The sequence below is a fragment of the Oncorhynchus clarkii genome, chromosome 2 (assembly GCF_045791955.1).
Source record: "Oncorhynchus clarkii lewisi isolate Uvic-CL-2024 chromosome 2, UVic_Ocla_1.0, whole genome shotgun sequence".
NCBI lineage: Eukaryota > Metazoa > Chordata > Actinopteri > Salmoniformes > Salmonidae > Oncorhynchus > Oncorhynchus clarkii.
Window position 1 is genome coordinate 3,425,051 of NC_092148.1, and position 23,976 is coordinate 3,449,026.

The following is a 23,976-nucleotide window of genomic DNA, read 5'->3' on the forward strand; positions in this document are numbered from 1 at the left end:
TCTCTCCCAAATCAGAAGGGCCAGAAGGCATACTTCACCATTGGAATAGGATCTACACAATTATATGTGTGTGTGTGTGTGTGGGGGGGGGGGGGGGGGGGGGGGGGTTATAGAGTGAATACTGCAGGGATCTCATTGGTGGTGTTAAGGAATAATAACCTCAGGTGCTCCTCTCTCCTTTTTCCTCTCTCCTTTCTCCTCTCCCCTCTCTCATCTCATCTACTCTCTCCTCTCCTCCACAGCAAAATGATGAGGAGAGAGGAGAGGAGAGGATATGCAGGGTAGTGATGTAAGGGTAACGAGTGAGGGTGGAGAGAGATGGGGAGGGTGGAGAGAGATTGAGAGGGTGGAGGGAGATGGGGAGGGTGGAGGGAGATGGGGAGGGTGGAGAGAGATTGAGAGGGTGGAGGGAGATGGGGAGGGTGGAGGGAGATGGGGAGGGTGGAGGGAGATGGGGAGGGTGGAGGGAGATGGGGAGGGTGGAGAGGGTAGAGAGATGGAAAGGTGGAGGGAAGACCCGAGACAGGTTCTATTTTGAGTGGAGAGAGGTTGAGTGAGCTGAGACCTCTCTATCCCAGGTTGAGTGAGCTGAGACCTCTCTATTCCAGGTTGGGTGAGCTGAGACCTCTCTATCCCAGGTTGGGTGAACTGAGCCTCAGAACCAGCTGGCTGACTGCTGTCCTTAGGCTCTATGGGGTTGGTTTGGTTTGGTGAACTGAGCCTCCGAACCAGCTGGTTGAGGGGACTCTTCTATTGTTTAATCTCTTGACATTGCAGAGATGTGTGACGTAGTGTTTTGGAATCACTTGTTTTTAGATGGTTGTAAAATTGGATGGCTCTTTATTTCTATCTGAATGAGAAGGGGGTTTTGGCCATATTCTGCTCTACATGCGTTATTTGGAGGTTTTCTTTGCACTTCCTATACAGTCTTGCAAATCTCTGCCTGCAGTATTTCAATTGGATGTTTGTCCCATTTGGTAAATTCATTATTAGAGCAGACTTCACTGCCATATAGAACAATTGGTTCTATAACTGATTGGAACGTTTGAGCCAGATTCTAATCTCTCTCTCTCTCCATCTCTTCATCTCCATCTCTCTCTCTCCCCATCTCTCCATCTCTCTCTCTCAATCTCTCTCTCTCCCCATCTCTCTCTCTCCCCATCTCTCCATCTCTCTCTCTCTCAATCTCTCTCTCTCCATCTCTCCATCTCTCTCTCTCCCCATCTCTCCATCTCTCTCTCTCCCCCTCTCTCTCTCCATCTCTCCATCTCTCTCTCTCCCCCTCTCTCTCTCCCCCTCTCTCTCTCCCCCTCTCTCTCTCCCCATCTCTCTCTCCCCATCTCTCTCTCCCCATCTCTCTCTCTCCATCTCTCTCTCCATCTCCCCATCTCCCCATCTCTCTTTCCCCATCTCTCTCTCCATCTCTCTCCATCTCTCTCTCTCCATCTCCCCATCTCTCCATCTCTCTCTCCATCTCTCTCTCTCTCCATCTCTCATGGTAAAGGTCCACATTAATGTGTTATATATGCAGCCGATGATGTTGCCTGAGGATTGTGAAGTTGTCCCGTAATGCTGTCGCTGTGTCCCTGGGTTGAGAAACAGAACGGGCTAATCAGTCCCCCTCATTACCAAACCTAGACCACTTTACTCTGCTTCTCTTCTCTAGAAGTCATGCTGATGACATGAAGTGTCGTCCTGTATTAAACTCATATCTCCGCGTTTGCATTACGTTATTTCATTACAAATTAAGGATGTATCAGGATTTATGCAAGGCTTTAGGGCGACAATGAAAATGGGTAGATTGAGACTCCTTTTTTAAAAATCTTGTAGGCAAATAATAGCCAAGTCGTATATCAATCCGGTAGAATATTATGGGAATAAGGACGAGGACATATGGAGTTATTATGGGAATAAGGACGAGGACATATGGAGTTATTATGGGAATAAGGACATATGGAGTTATTATAGGAATAAGGACATATGGAGTTATTATGGGAATAAGGACGAGGATATATGGAGTTATTATGGGAATAAGGACGAGGACATATGGAGTTATTATGGGAATAAGGACATATGGAGTTATTATAGGAATAAGGACATATGGAGTTATTATGGGAATAAGGACGAGGATATATGGAGTTATTATGGGAATAAGGACGAGGACATATGGCGTTATTATGGGAATAAGGATGAGGACATATGGAGTTATTATGGGAATAAGGACGAGGACATATGGAGTTATTATAGGAATAAGGACAAGGACATATGGAGTTATTATAGGAATAAGGACATATGGAGTTATTATGCAGTTAATATGGGAATAAACGGGGTAGATTTGTCTCTTAATCTTGTGGGCTGATAATATGTCATATTTCTAATCCATTCAGCTTGACTACTGTGACTTCTCTTTCTGTCTGAAAATAACATTGTACTTAAAATATCAATGTAAATGTATCTTTACTTCTCTCTCCACAGAAAAAACAACGGACCAAAGAGCTGTCGACCCTGTTCCACTCCTATAACCCCTACCACCACAAGGTAAGACATCATTCATTTCAATCCCTTCATTTCATTCACCTTTCTGAGGGATTGTGCAGGCGGGAGTTTTTCAGATGTTCATGGTACATGCCAACTCTCGCCTTTCTCCTTCCTCAAAGCCTGAGAGGGGGATTTTCTGGTTGTTTGATGGTGTCCATCCCTATGGTGTCCATCTCTATGGTGTCCATTCCTATGGTGTCCATTCCTATGGTGTCCATCCCTATGAGTGTCCATCCCTATAAGTGTCCATCCCTATGGTGTCCATCCCTATGGTGTCCATTCCTATAAGTGTCCATCCCTATAAGTGTCCATCCCTATGGTGTCCATTCCTATAGTGTCCATTCGTATGGTGTCCATTCGTATGGTGTCCATTCCCACGGTGTCCATTCCCACGGTGTCCATTCCCACGGTGTCCATTCTTATGGTGTCCATCCCTATGAGTGTCCATTCCTATGAGTGTCCATCCCTATGAGTGTCCATTCTTATGGTGTCCATTCTTATGGTGTCCATCCCTATGAGTGTCCATCCCAATGGTGTCCATTCTTATGGTGTCCATCCCCATGGTGTCCATCCCTATGGTGTCCATCCCTATGGTGTCCATCCCTATGGTGTCCATCCCTATGGTATCCATCCCCATGGTGTCAATTCCCATTGTGTCCATCCCTATAAGTGTCCATCCCTATAAGTGTCCATCCCTATAAGTGTCCATTCCTATGGTGTCCATCCCTATGGTGTCCATCCCCATGGTGTCCATGCCTATGGTGTCCATCCCTATAAGTGTCCATTCCTATGGTGTCCATTCCTATGGTGTCCATTCATATTGTGTCCATTACTATGGTGTCCATCCCTATTAGTGTCCATCCCTATGGTGTCCATCCCTATGGTGTCCATCCCTATTGTGTCCATTCCTATGGTGTCCATCCCCATGGTGTCCATCCCTATGGTGTCCATCCCCATGGTGTCCATCCCTATGGTGTCCATCCCTATGGTGTCCATCCCCATGGTGTCCATCCCTATGGTGTCCATCCCTATGGTGTCCATCCCTATAAGTGTGCATTCCTATGGTGTCCATCCCTATGGTGCCCATTCCTATGGTGTCCATCCCTATAAGTGTCCATTCCTATGGTGTCCATCCCTATAAGTGTCCATTCCTATGGTGTCCATCCCTATATGTGTCCATCCATATAAGTGTCAATTTCCATGGTGTCCAACCCTATGGTGTCCACCCATAGGTGTCCATTTCCCATGGTGTCCATCCCTATAAGTGTCCATTCCTATGGTGTCCATCCCTATAAGTGTCCATCCATATAAGTGTCCATTCCCATGGTGTCCATTCCCATGGTGTCCATTCCCATGGTGTCCATCCCTATAAGTGTCCATCCCTATTGTGTCCATTCCTATGGTGTCCATCCCCATGGTGTCCATCCCTATGGTGTCCATCCCCATGGTGTCCATCCCTATGGTGTCCATCCCGATGGTGTCCATCCCTATGGTGTCCATCCCGATGGTGTCCATTCCTATGGTGTCCATCCCGATGGTGTCCATCCCTATGGTGTCCATCCCCATGGTGTACCTCCCTATGGTGTCCATCCCTATGGTGTCCATCCCTATGGTGTCCATCCCGATGGTGTCCATTCCTATGGTGTCCATCCCTATAAATGTCCATTCCTATGGTGTCCATCCCTATGGTGTCCATTCCTATGGTGTCCATCCCTATAAGTGTGCATTCCTATGGTGTCCATCCCTATAAGTGTCCATCCCTATGGTGTCCATTCCTATGGTGTCCATCCCTATGGTGTCCATCCCTATAAGTGTCCATCCCTATGGTGTCCATCCCCATGGTGTACATCCCTATGGTGTCCATCCCTATGGTGTCCATCCCTATGGTGTCCATCCCGATGGTGTCCATTCCTATGGTGTCCATCCCTATAAATGTCCATTCCTATGGTGTCCATCCCTATGGTGTCCATTCCTATGGTGTCCATCCCTATAAGTGTGCATTCCTATGGTGTCCATCCCTATAAGTGTCCATCCCTATGGTGTCCATTCCTATGGTGTCCATCCCTATGGTGTCCATCCCTATAAGTGTCCATTCCTATGGTGTCCATCCCTATATGTGTCCATCCATATAAGTGTCAATTTCCATGGTGTCCACCCCTATGGTGTCCACCCATAGGTGTCCATTTCCCATGGTGTCCATCCCTATAAGTGTCCATTCCTATGGTGTCCATCCCTATAAGTGTCCATCCATATAAGTGTCCATTCCCATGGTGTCCATCCCCATGGTGTCCATTCCTATAAGTGTCCATCCCTATTGTGTCCATTCCTATGGTGTCCATCCCCATGGTGTCCATCCCTATGGTGTCCATCCCCATGGTGTCCATCCCTATGGTGTCCATCCCTATGGTGTCCATCCCGATGGTGTCCATTCCTATGGTGTCCATCCCTATGGTGTCCATTCCTATGGTGTCCATCCATATAAGTGTCCATTCCTATGGTGTCCTTGTTTCCAGTATGCGGTGTGCAGAGTGAATCATTAGTTCCCATACAGAGGATGTGAGTAGAGTCCCAATGGAAATACACTGTGAATCATTAGTTCCCATACAGAGGATGTGAGTAGAGTCCCAATGGAAATACACTGTGAATCATTAGTTCCCATACAGAGGATGTGAGTAGAGTCCCAATGGAGATACACTGTGAATCATTAGTTCCCATACAGAGGATGTGAGTAGAGTCCCAATGGAAATACACTGTGAATCATTAGTTCCCATACAGAGGATGTGAGTAGAGTCCCAATGGAAATACACTGTGAATCATTAGTTCCCATACTGAGGATGTGAGTAGAGTCCCAATGGAAATACACTGTGAATCATTAGTTCCCATACAGAGGATGTGAGTAGAGTCCCATCTCATGGAACAATGGAAATACACTGTGAATCATTAGTTCCCATACAGAGGATGTGAGTAGAGTCCCAAAGGAAATACACTGTGAATCATTTGGTCCCATACTGAGGATGTGAGTAGAGTCCCATCTCATGGAACAATGGAAATACACTGTGAATCATTAGTTCCCATATAGAGGATGTGAGTAGAGTCCCATCTCATGGAACAAAGGAAGTACACTGTGAATCATTTGGTCCCATACAGAGGATGTGAGTAGAGTCCCAAAGGAAATACACTTGAATCATTAGTTCCCATACAGAGGATGTGAGTAGAGTCCCATCTCATGGAACAATGGGAATACACTGTGAATCATTAGTTCCCATACAGAGGATGTGAGTAGAGTCCCATCTCATGGAACAAAGGAAATACACTGTGAATCATTTGGTCCCATACAGAGGATGTGAGTAGAGTCCCAAAGGAAATACACTGTGAATCATTAGTTCCCATACAGAGGATGTGAGTAGAGTCCCATCTCATGGAACAATGGAAATACACTGTGAATCATTTGGTCCCATACTGAGGATGTGAGTAGAGTCCCAATGGAAATACACTGTGAATCATTTGGTCCCATACAGAGGATGTGAGTAGAGTCCCATCTCATGGAACAAAGGAAATACACTGTGAATCATTTGAGAGTTCGACGCAGTAGTCTGGTAGGAACATAAAGAGCTCAGCATTTAAACAACATTTTGGTTGTATTAAATCATTGCTGTCTATACGTTGCACGTATAGGCTGTGACTTACTTAGAATTAAATACAATACTGTGAATCATTAGTTCCCATACTGAGGATGTGAGTAGAGTCCCATCTCATGGAACAAAGGAAATACACTGTGAATCATTAGTTCCCATACTGAGGATGTGAGTAGAGTCCCATCTCATGGAACAAATGAAATACACTGTGAATCATTTGGTCCCATACAGAGGATGTGAGTAGAGTCCCAATGGAAATACACTGTGAATCATTAGTTCCCATACAGAGGATGTGAGTAGAGTCCCATCTCATGGAACAAAGGAAATACACTGTGAATCATTTGGTCCCATACTGAGGATGTGAGTAGAGTCCCAATGGAAATACACTGTGAATCATTAGTTCCCATACAGAGGATGTGAGTAGAGTCCCAAAGGAAGTACACTGTGAATCATTTGGTCCCATACAGAGGATGTGAGTAGAGTCCCAAAGGAAATACACTGTGAATCATTAGTTCCCATACAGAGGATGTGAGTAGAGTCCCATCTCATGGAACAAAGGAAATACACTGTGAATCATTTGGTCCCATACTGAGGATGTGAGTAGAGTCCCAAAGGAAATGCACTGTGAATCATTAGTTCCCATACTGAGGATGTGAGTAGAGTCCCAATGGAAATACACTGTGAATCATTAGTTCCCATACTGAGGATGTGAGTAGAGTCCCATCTCATGGAACAAAGGAAATACACTGTGAATCATTTGGTCCCATACTGAGGATGTGAGTAGAGTCCCAAAGGAAATACACTGTGAATCATTTGGTCCCATACAGAGGATGTGAGTAGAGTCCCAATGGAAATACACTGTGAATCATTAGTTCCCATACAGAGGATGTGAGTAGAGTCCCATCTCATGGAACAAAGGAAATACACTGTGAATCATTAGTTCCCATACAGAGGATGTGAGTAGAGTCCCATCTCATGGAACAATGGAAATACACTGTGAATCATTAGTTCCCATACAGAGGATGTGAGTAGAGTCCCAAAGGAAATACACTGTGAATCATTAGTTCCCATACAGAGGATGTGAGTAGAGTCCCATCTCATGGAACAATGGAAATACACTGTGAATCATTTGGTCCCATACTGAGGATGTGAGTAGAGTCCCAATGGAAATACACTGTGAATCATTTGGTCCCATACTGAGAATGTGAGTAGAGTCCCATCTCATGGAACAAAGGAAATACACTGTGAATCATTTGAGAGTTCGACGCAGTAGTCTGGTAGGAACATAAAGAGCTCAGCATTTAAACAACATTTTGGTTGTATTAAATCATTGCTGTCTATACGTTGCACGTATAGGCTGTGACTTACTTAGAATTAAATACAATACTGTGAATCATTAGTTCCCATACTGAGGATGTGAGTAGAGTCCCATCTCATGGAACAAAGGAAATACACTGTGAATCATTAGTTCCCATACTGAGGATGTGAGTAGAGTCCCATCTAATGGAACAAAGGAAATACACTGTGAATCATTTGGTCCCATACAGAGGATGTGAGTAGAGTCCCAATGGAAATACACTGTGAATCATTAGTTCCCATACAGAGGATGTGAGTAGAGTCCCATCTCATGGAACAAAGGAAATACACTGTGAATCATTTGGTCCCATACAGAGGATGTGAGTAGAGTCCCAATGGAAATACACTGTGAATCATTAGTTCCCATACAGAGGATGTGAGTAGAGTCCCAAAGGAAGTACACTGTGAATCATTTGGTCCCATACAGAGGATGTGAGTAGAGTCCCAAAGGAAATACACTGTGAATCATTAGTTCCCATACAGAGGAAGTGAGTAGAGTCCCATCTCATGGAACAAAGGAAATACACTGTGAATCATTAGTTCCCATACAGAGGATGTGAGTAGAGTCCCATCTCATGGAACAATGGAAATACACTGTGAATCATTTGGTCCCATACAGAGGATGTGAGTAGAGTCCCAATGGAAATACACTGTGAATCATTAGTTCCCATACTGAGGATGTGAGTAGAGTCCCAATGGAAATACACTGTGAATCATTTGGTCCCATACTGAGGATGTGAGTAGAGTCCCAATGGAAATACACTGTGAATCATTTGGTCCCATACAGAGGATGTGAGTAGAGTCCCATCTCATGGAACAAAGGAAATACACTGTGAATCATTTGAGAGTTCGACGCAGTAGTCTGGTAGGAACATAAAGAGCTCAGCATTTAAACAACATTTTGGTTGTATTAAATCATTGCTGTCTATACGTTGCACGTATAGGCTGTGACTTACTTAGAATTAAATACAATACTGTGAATCATTAGTTCCCATACTGAGGATGTGAGTAGAGTCCCATCTCATGGAACAAAGGAAATACACTGTGAATCATTAGTTCCCATACTGAGGATGTGAGTAGAGTCCCATCTCATGGAACAAATGAAATACACTGTGAATCATTTGGTCCCATACAGAGGATGTGAGTAGAGTCCCAAAGGAAATACACTGTGAATCATTAGTTCCCATACAGAGGATGTGAGTAGAGTCCCAAAGGAAGTACACTGTGAATCATTTGGTCCCATACAGAGGATGTGAGTAGAGTCCCAAAGGAAATACACTGTGAATCATTAGTTCCCATACAGAGGATGTGAGTAGAGTCCCATCTCATGGAACAAAGGAAATACACTGTGAATCATTTGGTCCCATACTGAGGATGTGAGTAGAGTCCCAAAGGAAATGCACTGTGAATCATTAGTTCCCATACTGAGGATGTGAGTAGAGTCCCAATGGAAATACACTGTGAATCATTAGTTCCCATACTGAGGATGTGAGTAGAGTCCCATCTCATGGAACAAAGGAAATACACTGTGAATCATTTGGTCCCATACTGAGGATGTGAGTAGAGTCCCAAAGGAAATACACTGTGAATCATTAGTTCCCATACAGAGGATGTGAGTAGAGTCCCAAAGGAAATACACTGTGAATCATTAGTTCCCATACAGAGGATGTGAGTAGAGTCCCATCTCATGGAACAATGGAAATACACTGTGAATCATTTGGTCCCATACTGAGGATGTGAGTAGAGTCCCAATGGAAATACACTGTGAATCATTTGGTCCCATACTGAGAATGTGAGTAGAGTCCCATCTCATGGAACAAAGGAAATACACTGTGAATCATTTGAGAGTTCGACGCAGTAGTCTGGTAGGAACATAAAGAGCTCAGCATTTAAACAACATTTTGGTTGTATTAAATCATTGCTGTCTATACGTTGCACGTATAGGCTGTGACTTACTTAGAATTAAATACAATACTGTGAATCATTAGTTCCCATACTGAGGATGTGAGTAGAGTCCCATCTCATGGAACAAAGGAAATACACTGTGAATCATTAGTTCCCATACTGAGGATGTGAGTAGAGTCCCATCTAATGGAACAAAGGAAATACACTGTGAATCATTTGGTCCCATACAGAGGATGTGAGTAGAGTCCCAATGGAAATACACTGTGAATCATTAGTTCCCATACAGAGGATGTGAGTAGAGTCCCATCTCATGGAACAAAGGAAATACACTGTGAATCATTTGGTCCCATACAGAGGATGTGAGTAGAGTCCCAATGGAAATACACTGTGAATCATTAGTTCCCATACAGAGGATGTGAGTAGAGTCCCAAAGGAAGTACACTGTGAATCATTTGGTCCCATACAGAGGATGTGAGTAGAGTCCCAAAGGAAATACACTGTGAATCATTAGTTCCCATACAGAGGAAGTGAGTAGAGTCCCATCTCATGGAACAAAGGAAATACACTGTGAATCATTAGTTCCCATACAGAGGATGTGAGTAGAGTCCCATCTCATGGAACAATGGAAATACACTGTGAATCATTTGGTCCCATACAGAGGATGTGAGTAGAGTCCCAATGGAAATACACTGTGAATCATTAGTTCCCATACTGAGGATGTGAGTAGAGTCCCAATGGAAATACACTGTGAATCATTTGGTCCCATACTGAGGATGTGAGTAGAGTCCCAATGGAAATACACTGTGAATCATTTGGTCCCATACAGAGGATGTGAGTAGAGTCCCATCTCATGGAACAAAGGAAATACACTGTGAATCATTTGAGAGTTCGACGCAGTAGTCTGGTAGGAACATAAAGAGCTCAGCATTTAAACAACATTTTGGTTGTATTAAATCATTGCTGTCTATACGTTGCACGTATAGGCTGTGACTTACTTAGAATTAAATACAATACTGTGAATCATTAGTTCCCATACTGAGGATGTGAGTAGAGTCCCATCTCATGGAACAAAGGAAATACACTGTGAATCATTAGTTCCCATACTGAGGATGTGAGTAGAGTCCCATCTCATGGAACAAATGAAATACACTGTGAATCATTTGGTCCCATACAGAGGATGTGAGTAGAGTCCCAATGGAAATACACTGTGAATCATTAGTTCCCATACAGAGGATGTGAGTAGAGTCCCATCTCATGGAACAAAGGAAATACACTGTGAATCATTTGGTCCCATACAGAGGATGTGAGTAGAGTCCCAATGGAAATACACTGTGAATCATTAGTTCCCATACAGAGGATGTGAGTAGAGTCCCAATGGAAATACACTGTGAATCATTTGGTCCCATACTGAGGATGTGAGTAGAGTCCCAATGGAAATACACTGTGAATCATTAGTTCCCATACAGAGGATGTGAGTAGAGTCCCAAAGGAAGTACACTGTGAATCATTTGGTCCCATACAGAGGATGTGAGTAGAGTCCCAAAGGAAATACACTGTGAATCATTAGTTCCCATACAGAGGATGTGAGTAGAGTCCCATCTCATGGAACAAAGGAAATACACTGTGAATCATTAGTTCCCATACAGAGGATGTGAGTAGAGTCCCATCTCATGGAACAATGGAAATACACTGTGAATCATTTGGTCCCATACAGAGGATGTGAGTAGAGTCCCAATGGAAATACACTGTGAATCATTAGTTCCCATATTGAGGATGTGAGTAGAGTCCCAATGGAAATACACTGTGAATCATTAGTTCCCATACTGAGGATGTGAGTAGAGTCCCATCTCATGGAACAAAGGAAATACACTGTGAATCATTTGGTCCCATACTGAGGATGTGAGTAGAGTCCCAAAGGAAATACACTGTGAATCATTTGGTCCCATACAGAGGATGTGAGTAGAGTCCCAATGGAAATACACTGTGAATCATTAGTTCCCATACAGAGGATGTGAGTAGAGTCCCATCTCATGGAACAAAGGAAATACACTGTGAATCATTAGTTCCCATACAGAGGATGTGAGTAGAGTCCCATCTCATGGAACAATGGAAATACACTGTGAATGATTAGTTCCCATACAGAGGATGTGAGTAGAGTCCCATCTCATGGAACAAAGGAAGTACACTGTGAATCATTTGGTCCCATACAGAGGATGTGAGTAGAGTCCCAAAGGAAATACACTTGAATCATTAGTTCCCATACAGAGGATGTGAGTAGAGTCCCATCTCATGGAACAATGGGAATACACTGTGAATCATTAGTTCCCATACAGAGGATGTGAGTAGAGTCCCATCTCATGGAACAAAGGAAATACACTGTGAATCATTTGGTCCCATACAGAGGATGTGAGTAGAGTCCCAAAGGAAATACACTGTGAATCATTAGTTCCCATACAGAGGATGTGAGTAGAGACCCATCTCATGGAACAATGGAAATACACTGTGAATCATTTGGTCCCATACTGAGGATGTGAGTAGAGTCCCAATGGAAATACACTGTGAATCATTTGGTCCCATACTGAGGATGTGAGTAGAGTCCCATCTCATGGAACAAAGGAAATACACTGTGAATCATTTGAGAGTTCGACGCAGTAGTCTGGTAGGAACATAAAGAGCTCAGCATTTAAACAACATTTTGGTTGTATTAAATCATTGCTGTCTATACGTTGCACGTATAGGCTGTGACTTACTTAGAATTAAATACAATACTGTGAATCATTAGTTCCCATACTGAGGATGTGAGTAGAGTCCCATCTCATGGAACAAAGGAAATACACTGTGAATCATTAGTTCCCATACTGAGGATGTGAGTAGAGTCCCATCTAATGGAACAAAGGAAATACACTGTGAATCATTTGGTCCCATACAGAGGATGTGAGTAGAGTCCCAATGGAAATACACTGTGAATCATTAGTTCCCATACAGAGGATGTGAGTAGAGTCCCATCTCATGGAACAAAGGAAATACACTGTGAATCATTTGGTCCCATACAGAGGATGTGAGTAGAGTCCCAATGGAAATACACTGTGAATCATTACTTCCCATACAGAGGATGTGAGTAGAGTCCCAAAGGAAGTACACTGTGAATCATTTGGTCCCATACAGAGGATGTGAGTAGAGTCCCAAAGGAAATACACTGTGAATCATTAGTTCCCATACAGAGGAAGTGAGTAGAGTCCCATCTCATGGAACAAAGGAAATACACTGTGAATCATTAGTTCCCATACAGAGGATGTGAGTAGAGTCCCATCTCATGGAACAATGGAAATACACTGTGAATCATTTGGTCCCATACAGAGGATGTGAGTAGAGTCCCAATGGAAATACACTGTGAATCATTAGTTCCCATACTGAGGATGTGAGTAGAGTCCCAATGGAAATACACTGTGAATCATTTGGTCCCATACTGAGGATGTGAGTAGAGTCCCAATGGAAATACACTGTGAATCATTTGGTCCCATACAGAGGATGTGAGTAGAGTCCCATCTCATGGAACAAAGGAAATACACTGTGAATCATTTGAGAGTTCGACGCAGTAGTCTGGTAGGAACATAAAGAGCTCAGCATTTAAACAACATTTTGGTTGTATTAAATCATTGCTGTCTATACGTTGCACGTATAGGCTGTGACTTACTTAGAATTAAATACAATACTGTGAATCATTAGTTCCCATACTGAGGATGTGAGTAGAGTCCCATCTCATGGAACAAAGGAAATACACTGTGAATCATTAGTTCCCATACTGAGGATGTGAGTAGAGTCCCATCTCATGGAACAAATGAAATACACTGTGAATCATTTGGTCCCATACAGAGGATGTGAGTAGAGTCCCAATGGAAATACACTGTGAATCATTAGTTCCCATACAGAGGATGTGAGTAGAGTCCCATCTCATGGAACAAAGGAAATACACTGTGAATCATTTGGTCCCATACAGAGGATGTGAGTAGAGTCCCAATGGAAATACACTGTGAATCATTAGTTCCCATACAGAGGATGTGAGTAGAGTCCCAATGGAAATACACTGTGAATCATTTGGTCCCATACTGAGGATGTGAGTAGAGTCCCAATGGAAATACACTGTGAATCATTAGTTCCCATACAGAGGATGTGAGTAGAGTCCCAAAGGAAGTACACTGTGAATCATTTGGTCCCATACAGAGGATGTGAGTAGAGTCCCAAAGGAAATACACTGTGAATCATTAGTTCCCATACAGAGGATGTGAGTAGAGTCCCATCTCATGGAACAAAGGAAATACACTGTGAATCATTAGTTCCCATACAGAGGATGTGAGTAGAGTCCCATCTCATGGAACAATGGAAATACACTGTGAATCATTTGGTCCCATACAGAGGATGTGAGTAGAGTCCCAATGGAAATACACTGTGAATCATTAGTTCCCATACTGAGGATGTGAGTAGAGTCCCAATGGAAATACACTGTGAATCATTAGTTCCCATACTGAGGATGTGAGTAGAGTCCCATCTCATGGAACAAAGGAAATACACTGTGAATCATTTGGTCCCATACTGAGGATGTGAGTAGAGTCCCGAAGGAAATACACTGTGAATCATTTGGTCCCATACAGAGGATGTGAGTAGAGTCCCAATGGAAATACACTGTGAATCATTAGTTCCCATACAGAGGATGTGAGTAGAGTCCCATCTCATGGAACAAAGGAAATACACTGTGAATCATAAGTTCCCATACAGAGGATGTGAGTAGAGTCCCATCTCATGGAACAATGGAAATACACTGTGAATCATTTGGTCCCATACAGAGGATGTGAGTAGAGTCCCAATGGAAATACACTGTGAATCATTTGGTCCCATACAGAGGATGTGAGTAGAGTCCCAATGGAAATACACTGTGAATCATTTGGTCCCATACAGAGGATGTGAGTAGAGTCCCAATGGAAATACACTGTGAATCATTTGGTCCCATACTGAGGATGTGAGTAGAGTCCCAATGGAAATACACTGTGAATCATTTGGTCCCATACTGAGGATGTGAGTAGAGTCCCAAAGGAAATACACTGTGAATCATTAGTTCCCATACTGAGGATGTGAGTAGAGTCCCATCTCATGGAACAAAGGAAATACACTGTGAATCATTTGAGAGTTCGACGCAGTAGTCTGGTAGGAACATAAAGAGCTCAGCATTTAAACAACATTTTGGTTGTATTAAATCATTGCTGTCTATACGTTGCACGTATAGGCTGTGACTTACTTAGAATTAAATACAAATTAAACAAAAATAAAGACTTATTAGTGCCTTTATGTATTCAGTTTTAGAATTAATTTCTAGAAACAGGAGTTTGTCCAGTCTGTCTTCAGGCTGATGTGATGGTTCCTGGAGAGCCGGCCAGCAGAATATTTTCTCCTGTATTTGTTATGGATCCCCATTAGTTCCTGTCAAGACAGCAGCTACTCTTCCTGGGGTTTATTATGGATCCCCATTAGTTCCTGCCAAGACAGCAGCTACTCTTCCTGGGGTTTATTATGGATCCCCATTAGTTCCTGCCAAGACAGCAGCTACTCTTCCTGGGGTTTATTATGGATCCCCATTAGTTCCTGTCAAGACAGCAGCTACTCTTCCTGGAGTTTATTATGGATCCCCATTAGTTCCTGTCAAGACAGCAGCTACTCTTCCTGGGGTTTATTATGGATCCCCATTAGTTCCTGCCAAGACAGCAGCTACACTTCCTGGGGTTTATTATGGATCCCCATTAGTTCCTGTCAAGACAGCAGGTACTCTTCCTGGGGTTTATTATGGATCCCCATTAGTTCCTGCCAAAGCAGCAGCTACTCTTCCTGGGGTTTATTATGGATCCCCATTAGTTCCTGTCAAGGCAGCAGCTACTCTTCCTGGGGTTTATTATGGATCCCCATTAGTTCCTGTCAAGGCAGCAGTTACTCTTCCTGGGGTTTATTATGGATCCCCATTAGTTCCTGCCAAGGCAGCAGCTACTCTTCCTGGGGTTTATTATGGATCCCCATTAGTTCCTGTCAAGACAGCAGCTACCCTTCCTGGGGTTTATTATGGATCCCCATTAGTTCCTGTCAATACAGCAGCTACTCTTCCTGGGGTTTATTATGGATCCCCATTAGTTCATGTCAAGACAGCAGCTACTCTTCCTGGGGTTTATTATGGATCCCCATTAGTTCCTGTCAAGACAGCAGCTACTCTTCCTGGGGGTTTATTATGGATCCCCATTAGTTCCTGTCAATACAGCAGCTACTCTTCCTGGGTTTTATTATGGATCCCCATTAGTTCCTGTCAAGACAGCAGCTACTCTTCCTGGGGTTTTATTATGGATCCCCATTAGTTCCTGTCAAGGCAGCAGATACTCTTCCTGGGGTTTATTATGGGGTTTACTGTTGATTTTGCAGGTTTCATCCCACTGTGCTTGTTTGAGCTTGCCCGGCTTAATGGACCAATAGAATCGTCCCCATTTGACAATCCAGGATACTAGAGCAAAGGGTCAAATTATTACAAACAATTCAAATAGTATTTGAACCCAGGTGTGGTTGTCAACCTGGTCGTTATTGAAGACTCTTTGTTCCTTCGTCCTCTGTGCGGTGACTCGCGTTACATTGACGTTACGTTACAAATGTCCCGTTGTCCGACCGGGAATGTTCTCTCTCGCTGGTCGCACTGTGTGATGGTTGTCTTTTTGAAGTGGATCTGACGCCCAGAGATGCTCAGAGGGTTTGTTCAGAGCTTGAAGATGCCACCACTCGATGCATCTTCAACCTCTGAGACCAGGCATTCAAATCCAGGCCGTATCACATCCGGGCCGTGATTGGGAGTCCCGTAGGGCGGCGCACAATTGGCTCAGTGTCGTCCGGGTTTTGGGCCGGGGTAGGGCCGTCATTGTAAAATAAGAATTTGTTCTTTAACTGACTTGCCTAGTTAAAGAAAGGTTAAATAAAGGTTATATAAAGGTTAAATAAAGGTTAAATAAAGGTTATATAAAGGTTAAATAAAGGTTCAATAAAGGTTAAATAAATGTTATATAAAGGTTAAATAAATGTTATATAAAGGTTATATAAAGGTTATATAAAGGTTAAATAAAGGTTATATAAAGGTTAAATAAAGGTTATATAAAGGTTAAATAGAGGTTATATAAAGGTTAAATAAAGGTTATATAAAGGTTAAAGAAAGGTTAAATAAAGGTTATATAAAGGTTAAATAAAGGTTCAATAAAGGTTATATAAAGGTTAAATAAAGGTTATATAAAGGTTAAATAAAGGTTAAATAAAGGTTATATAAAGGTTAAATAAAGGTTATATAAAGGTTAAATAAAGGTTCAATAAAGGTTATATAAAGGTTAAATAAAGGTTATATAAAGGTTAAAGAAAGGTTAAATAAAGGTTATATAAAGGTTAAATAAAGGTTCAATAAAGGTTATATAAAGGTTAAATAAAGGTTATATAAAGGTTAAATAAAGGTTAAATAAAGGTTATATAAAGGTTAAATAAAGGTTAAATAAAGGTTCAATAAAGGTTATATAAAGGTTAAATAAAGGTTATATAAAGGTTAAAGAAAGGTTAAATAAAGGTTATATAAAGGTTAAATAAAGGTTCAATAAAGGTTATATAAAGGTTAAATAAAGTTTATATAAAGGTTAAATAAAGGTTAAATAAAGGTTATATAAAGGTTAAATAAAGGTTATATAAAGGTTAAATAAAGGTTAAAGAAAGGTTAAATAAAGGTTATATAAAGGTTAAATAAAGGTTATATAAAGGTTAAATAGAAATACATAATAAATCAACTTGGGTCTCCTCCGTGTTCGCTGCCAAGCGGAAACATTATCCCTCCTGGTTCAGTTGTCAGAGCGTGGCGCTTTCAACGTCAGGGTTGCTGGTTCGATTCCCACGGGGGACCAGTTCGGGGAAAAAGTACAGAAATGTATGCACTCACTGCTGTAAGTCCCTCTTCATAAGACTGTCAGCCAAATGACTCAAATGGAACAATGAAAATGAAATACCAGGAGCCTGACTTCAATTACAGGCCTCCCCCATAGAGGTTACTGGTCCTCCATCTTGGATCTGGCGTGGAGAGTGATGAAAAAGCATTCATTGAATAATAATCCCTCTTTAATGATGCCTAGGCTAGTTTCCCCTCTCACTGCTTTCTGTGGTATTAGCCAGCTAATGGAGACACCTTCAGCAGGGCATTTGGCTTTGTTTCATTTGGTGGTTAGCAGCATTACCATGGTCTAACTGACTGGAGATTAGCAGCATTACCATGGTCTAACAGACTGGAGAGGACTGGTGATTAGCAGCATTACCATGGTCTAACTGACTGGAGAGGACTGGTGATTAGCAGCGTTATCATGGGCTAACAGACTGGAGAGGACTGGTGATTAGCAGCATTACCATGGTCTAACTGACTGGAGAGGGCTGGTGATTAGCAGCATTACCATGGTCTAACTGACTGGAGAGGACTGGTGATTAGCAGCATTACCATGGTCTAACTGACTGGTGATTAGCAGCATTACCATGGTCTAACTGACTGGAGATTAGCAGCATTACCATGGTCTAACAGACTGGAGAGGACTGGTGATTAGCAGCATTACCATGGTCTAACAGACTGGAGAGGACTGGTGATTAGCAGCGTTACCATGGTCTAACTGACTGGAGAGGACTGGTGATTAGCAGCATTACCATGGTCTAACAGACTGGAGAGGACTGGTGATTAGCAGCGTTACCATGGTCTAACTGACTGGAGAGGACTGGTGATTAGCAGCGTTATCATGGGCTAACAGACTGGAGAGGACTGGTGATTAGCAGCATTACCATGGTCTAACTGACTGGAGAGGGCTGGTGATTAGCAGCATTACCATGGTCTAACTGACTGGAGAGGACTGGTGATTAGCAGCATTACCATGGTCTAACTGACTGGTGATTAGCAGCATTACCATGGTCTAACTGACTGGAGAGGACTGGTGATTAGCAGCATTACCATGGTCTAACTGACTGGAGAGGACTGGTGATTAGCAGCATTGCCATGGTCTAACTGACTGGAGAGGACTGGTGATTAGCAGCATTACCATGGTCTAACTGACTGGAGAGGACTGGTGATTAGCAGCATTACCATGGTCTAACTGGAGAGGACTGGTGATTAGCATGCTTTACCATGGTCTAACTGACTGGAGAGGACTGGTGATTACGGTGTCTCTGAAAGCCTGAAGAGGATTTTCTGTGTGAATGAACATCAGTGGTAGAGACACTTCAGGTCCACTGAAGACGAGACACTAAAGACTGATACGGTGACTTCAGTGTGGTGACACTGAATAGATTCAGATAGAAATGTGATGAATGGGGCTGACATGATCGGCTTATTCTATGTGCCTAACAATCATAACTGTTCTACACAGTACATTTCTACCTGAACGGCCTTTAGTGTTGCTCTCTTCTGAACAGGCCCCAGTTTATAGATTCAGAACACAGGTTATAATATAATACATTTAATTTATAACAAACTCTTAATTGAAAGACAATTTAAAAGTGATGGGGTTAAGTGGAGATGAGGCTCATGTGTTTGAGGAGACTGACAGGAGGTAGAGAGAGGAGACTGACAGGAGATGGAAAGAGGACACTGACAGGAGATAGAGAGAGGAGACTGACAGGAGACTGACAGGAGGTAGAGAGAGGAGACTGACAGGAGATGGAGAGAGGAGACAGACTGGAGATGGAGAGAGGAGACTGACAGGAGATGGAGAGAGGAGACTGACTGGAGATGGAGAGAGGAGACTGACTGGAGATGGAGAGAGGAGACTGACTGGAGAGAGGAGACTGACTGGAGATGGAGAGAGGAGACTGAGTGGAGATGGAGAGAGGAGACTGACAGGAGATAGCGAGAGGAGACTGGAGATGGAGAGAGGAGACTGACTGGAGATGGAGAGAGGAGACTGACTGGAGATAGAGGAGACTGACTGGAGATAGAGGAGACTGACTGGAGATAGAGGAGACTGACTGGAGATGGAGAGAGGAGACTGACTGGAGATGGAGAGAGGAGACTGACAGGAGATGGAGAGAGGAGACTGACTGGAGAGAGGAGACTGACAGGAGATGGAGAGAGGAGACTGACTGGAGATGGAGAGAGGAGACTGACTGGAGAGAGGAGACTGACTGGAGATGGTTAGAGGAGACTGACAGGAGATGGAGAGAGGAAACTGACTGGAGAGAGGAGACTGACAGAAGATGGAGAGAGGAGACTGACAGGAGATGGAGAGAGGAGACTGACAGGAGATAGAGAGAGGAGACTGACTGGAGATAGAGAGAGGAGACTGATTTGAGATAGAGAGAGGAGACTGACTGGAGATAGAGAGAGGAGACTGACTGGAGATGGAGAGAGGAGACAGACTGGAGACTGACTGGAGGGAGTGAGAGGGCTTTGTGCACTACGTGATATCCTAACTTTATTGAGACGTACGTGATCTCCTAACTTTATTGAGACGTACGTGATATCCTAACTTTATTGAGACGTACGTGATATCTTAACTTTATTGAGACGTACGTGATATCCTAACTTTATTGAGACGTACGTGATATCCTAACTTTATTGAGACGTACGTGATATCTTAACTTTATTGAGACGTACGTGATATCCTAACTTTATTGAGACGTACGTGATATCCTAACTTTATTGAGACAGGAGATGTAGAGTTCAGGATGTTTTAATGAAGCAGGTTCTTGACTGATGGTTGCCTGATTGTCAGACACAACTCTTAGTTCTCTCTCCCAACTAAATTAAATCACCGTCTAGAATTAACTGTCCATCGCTGTCATTCTCTTCAACAGTCTTAATCAGTTTGACCTGCGTGGAGGTTTTCTGTTCGTGTTTAACTCTGTGGTGAAATCTCCTGCAGCTTCTCTCCTACAGTCTTAATGAACAGAAAGGAAGGAAGCTCACACATCCTCTGGAATGACATGTCTTCCTCCCACACACACATTTTTACCGCCCGCACACACACACACACACACATGTGTACATACACACGGACGCAAGCCCACAAACAAATACACACACGGACGCAAGCGCACAAACACACACACACAAACATGTGTACATATACACACACACGGACGCAAGCCCACAAACACACACACACAGTTCCGGGAGAGTGTGTGGAAACGGAGACGGAGGTGTTTTGTAAAGTGCGTGTGTGTGTGTGTGTGTGTGTGTGTGTGTGTGTGTGTGTGTGTGTGTGTGTGTGTGTGGAAGTAAAGAAACATGTTAAAGCCTCAGTCAGGTATTTGGTCTGTCAGGTCCCTGGAAACTGCTGTATTCTGCTTTGTGTTAACAGCATGTATCTGTCTTTCTCCACACATCTGTTGTGACAGGGATTTGTCTCTCTTTAAGAGTTGCTGCCATTGTTTTGTCAACTTGTAGGAAATGTTACTTCCTGTGTGACTCAGGGATTCTTGTCTCTCTAGTCTGAATGTAATAGTCACTAAATGTAAAGTCTCTCAATGTAATACTCACTAAATGTAAAGTCTCTGAATGTAATACTCACTAAATGTAAAGTCTCTGGATGTAATACTCACTAAATGTAAAGTCTCTGGATGTAATACTCACTAAATGTAATACTCACTAAATGTAAAGTCTCTGAATGTAATACTCAGTAAATGTAATACTCACTAAATGTAAAGTCTCTCAATGTAATTCTCACTAAATGTAAAGTCTCTGAATGTAATACTCACTAAATGTAATACTCACTAAATGTAAAGTCTCTCAATGTAATTCTCACTAAATGTAAAGTCTCTGAATGTAATACTCACTAAATGTAAAGTCTCTGAATGTAATACTCACTAAATGTAAAGTCTCTGAATGTAATACTCACTAAATGTAAAGTCTCTGAATGTAATACTCACTAAATGTAAAGTCTCTCAATGTAATACACACTAAATGTAAAGTCTCTCAATGTAATACTCACTAAATGTAAAGTCTCTCAATGTAATACACACTAAATGTAAAGTCTCTGGATGTAATACTCACTAAATGTAAAGTCTCTCAATGTAATACACACTAAATGTAAAGTCTCTGGATGTAATACTCACTAAATGTAAAGTCTCTCAATGTAATACACACTAAATGTAAAGTCTCTGGATGTAATACTCACTAAATGTAAAGTCTCTGAATGTAATACTCACTAAATGTAAAGTCTCTCAATGTAATACTCACTAAATGTAATACTCACTAAATGTAATACTCACTAAATGTAAAGTCTCTGAATGTAATACTCACTAAATGTAATACTCACTAAATGTAAAGTCTCTGAATGTAATACTCACTAAATGTAAAGTCTCTCAATGTAATACTCACTAAATGTAAAGTCTCTGAATGTAATACTCACTAAATGTAAAGTCTCTGAATGTAATACTCACTAAATGTAAAGTCTCTGAATGTAATACTCACTAAATGTAAAGTCTCTCAATGTAATACACACTAAATGTAAAGTCTCTCAATGTAATACTCACTAAATGTAAAGTCTCTCAATGTAATACACACTAAATGTAAAGTCTCTGGATGTAATACTCACTAAATGTAAAGTCTCTCAATGTAATACACACTAAATGTAAAGTCTCTGGATGTAATACTCACTAAATGTAAAGTCTCTCAATGTAATACACACTAAATGTAAAGTCTCTGGATGTAATACTCACTAAATGTAAAGTCTCTGAATGTAATACTCACTAAATGTAAAGTCTCTCAATGTAATACTCACTAAATGTAATACTCACTAAATGTAATACTCACTAAATGTAAAGTCTCTGAATGTAATACTCACTAAATGTAATACTCACTAAATGTAAAGTCTCTCAATGTAAGACTCACTAAATGTAAAGTCTCTCAATGTAATACTCACTAAATGTAAAGTCTCTGAATGTAATACTCACTAAATGTAAAGTCTCTCAATGTAATACTCACTAAATGTAATACTCACTAAATGTAAAGTATCTGAATGTAATACTCACTAAATGTAAAGTCTCTGAATGTAATACTCACTAAATGTAAAGTCTCTCAATGTAATACTCACTAAATGTAATACTCACTAAATGTAAAGTCTCTGAATGTAATACTCACTAAATGTAAAGTCTCTGAATGTAATACTCACTAAATGTAAAGTCTCTCAATGTAATACTCACTAAATGTAATACTCACTAAATGTAAAGTCTCTCAATGTAATACTCACTAAATGTAAAGTCTCTGAATGTAATACTCACTAAATGTAAAGTCTCTCAATGTAATACTCACTAAATGTAATACTCACTAAATGTAAAGTCTCTGAATGTAATACTCACTAAATGTAATACTCCCTCAATGTAAAGTCTCTCTGATTTTAGTTTGAAGAGGCTAACATCATCATGAGGCCCTTCCTTACATGGCCAGTGCCCACAGTGGGTCTGTTGATTGAAATTAGCATGTCATAAAGCACAGATTACACACAGATCTGAATAGTTTTAATAATGTCCTCCTCTCCCTGTTCCTCGTAGCCTCCCTCTGTTACACACACACACACACACACACACACACACCCCGGGCCCCTCTGTTACTGGGGTAATTACATGAATAGCGGGGTTTGTCTCCGGACATTATTGCTTACATGCCTCATAATGCCAGCCTTAAGGACACATCAGTGTAAATAAGAGCTGAGTCGACTGCTTCACCCAAACAGCCCCGTTGTTTAGACGACTGTTATATATCTGTCGGCCACATTAGATAAACATGGACAAGTTGATTACTCACCGTGTTCGTCCTTGGCCATTTATGAGACGTTTTTCCCCAAAATGGCACCCTTATTCCCGGTATAGTGCACTTACCCCTATGGGACCTGGTCGAAAGTAGTGCACTAGATAAGGGAATATAGGGTCCCATTTGGGCCGCTGGTATGGGTTAATGTAGCCACAGATTAGAGCAGCACCTAAAACACATCTCTACTGGTGTTGTGGTGCACATAACTTTTATGGTTGTCGCAGAGCAGCATCTAAAACACATCTCTACTGGTGTTGTGGTGCACATCATTTTTATGGTTGTCGCAGAGCAGCGGAGAATTACAATAACATTAGTAGTGGGTTTGGTTCGTTCCCTGGAGGTTTTTACAAATGGATTTTGTATTGGCCTAGCGTCGTCCGGGTTAGGGAGGGTTTGGCCGGTAGGGATATCCTTGTCTCATCGCACACCAGCGACTCCTGTGGCGGGCCGGGCGCAGTGCGTGCTAACCAAGGTTGCCAGGTGCACGGTGTTTCCTCCGACACATTGGTGCAGCTGGCTTCCGGGTTGGATGTATCGGAGGACGCATGACTTTCAACCTTCGTCTCTCCCGAGCCCGTACGGGAGTTGTAGCGATGAGACAAGATAGTAGCTACTAACAATTGGACACCACGAAATTGGGGAGAAAAAAGGGGGTAAAATACATTTTAAATGTTAAAAAATATAAATGTACAAGGTGGAAATCTGCAGACATCT

At 42.1% G+C, this 23,976-nt stretch overlaps 1 protein-coding gene across 1 annotated transcript in view; it reads left to right on the forward strand.

The window, feature by feature from the left end:
• Positions 1-23,976, forward strand: part of LOC139419385 (CDK5 regulatory subunit associated protein 1-like 1) — a 748,160-nt gene that overhangs the window by 570,266 nt on the left and 153,918 nt on the right. Inside the window, exon 12 of the mRNA XM_071169333.1 lies at positions 2,476-2,538. Coding sequence (XP_071025434.1) covers positions 2,476-2,538 — 63 coding nt within the window. The remainder of the gene's footprint in view (positions 1-2,475; positions 2,539-23,976) is intronic.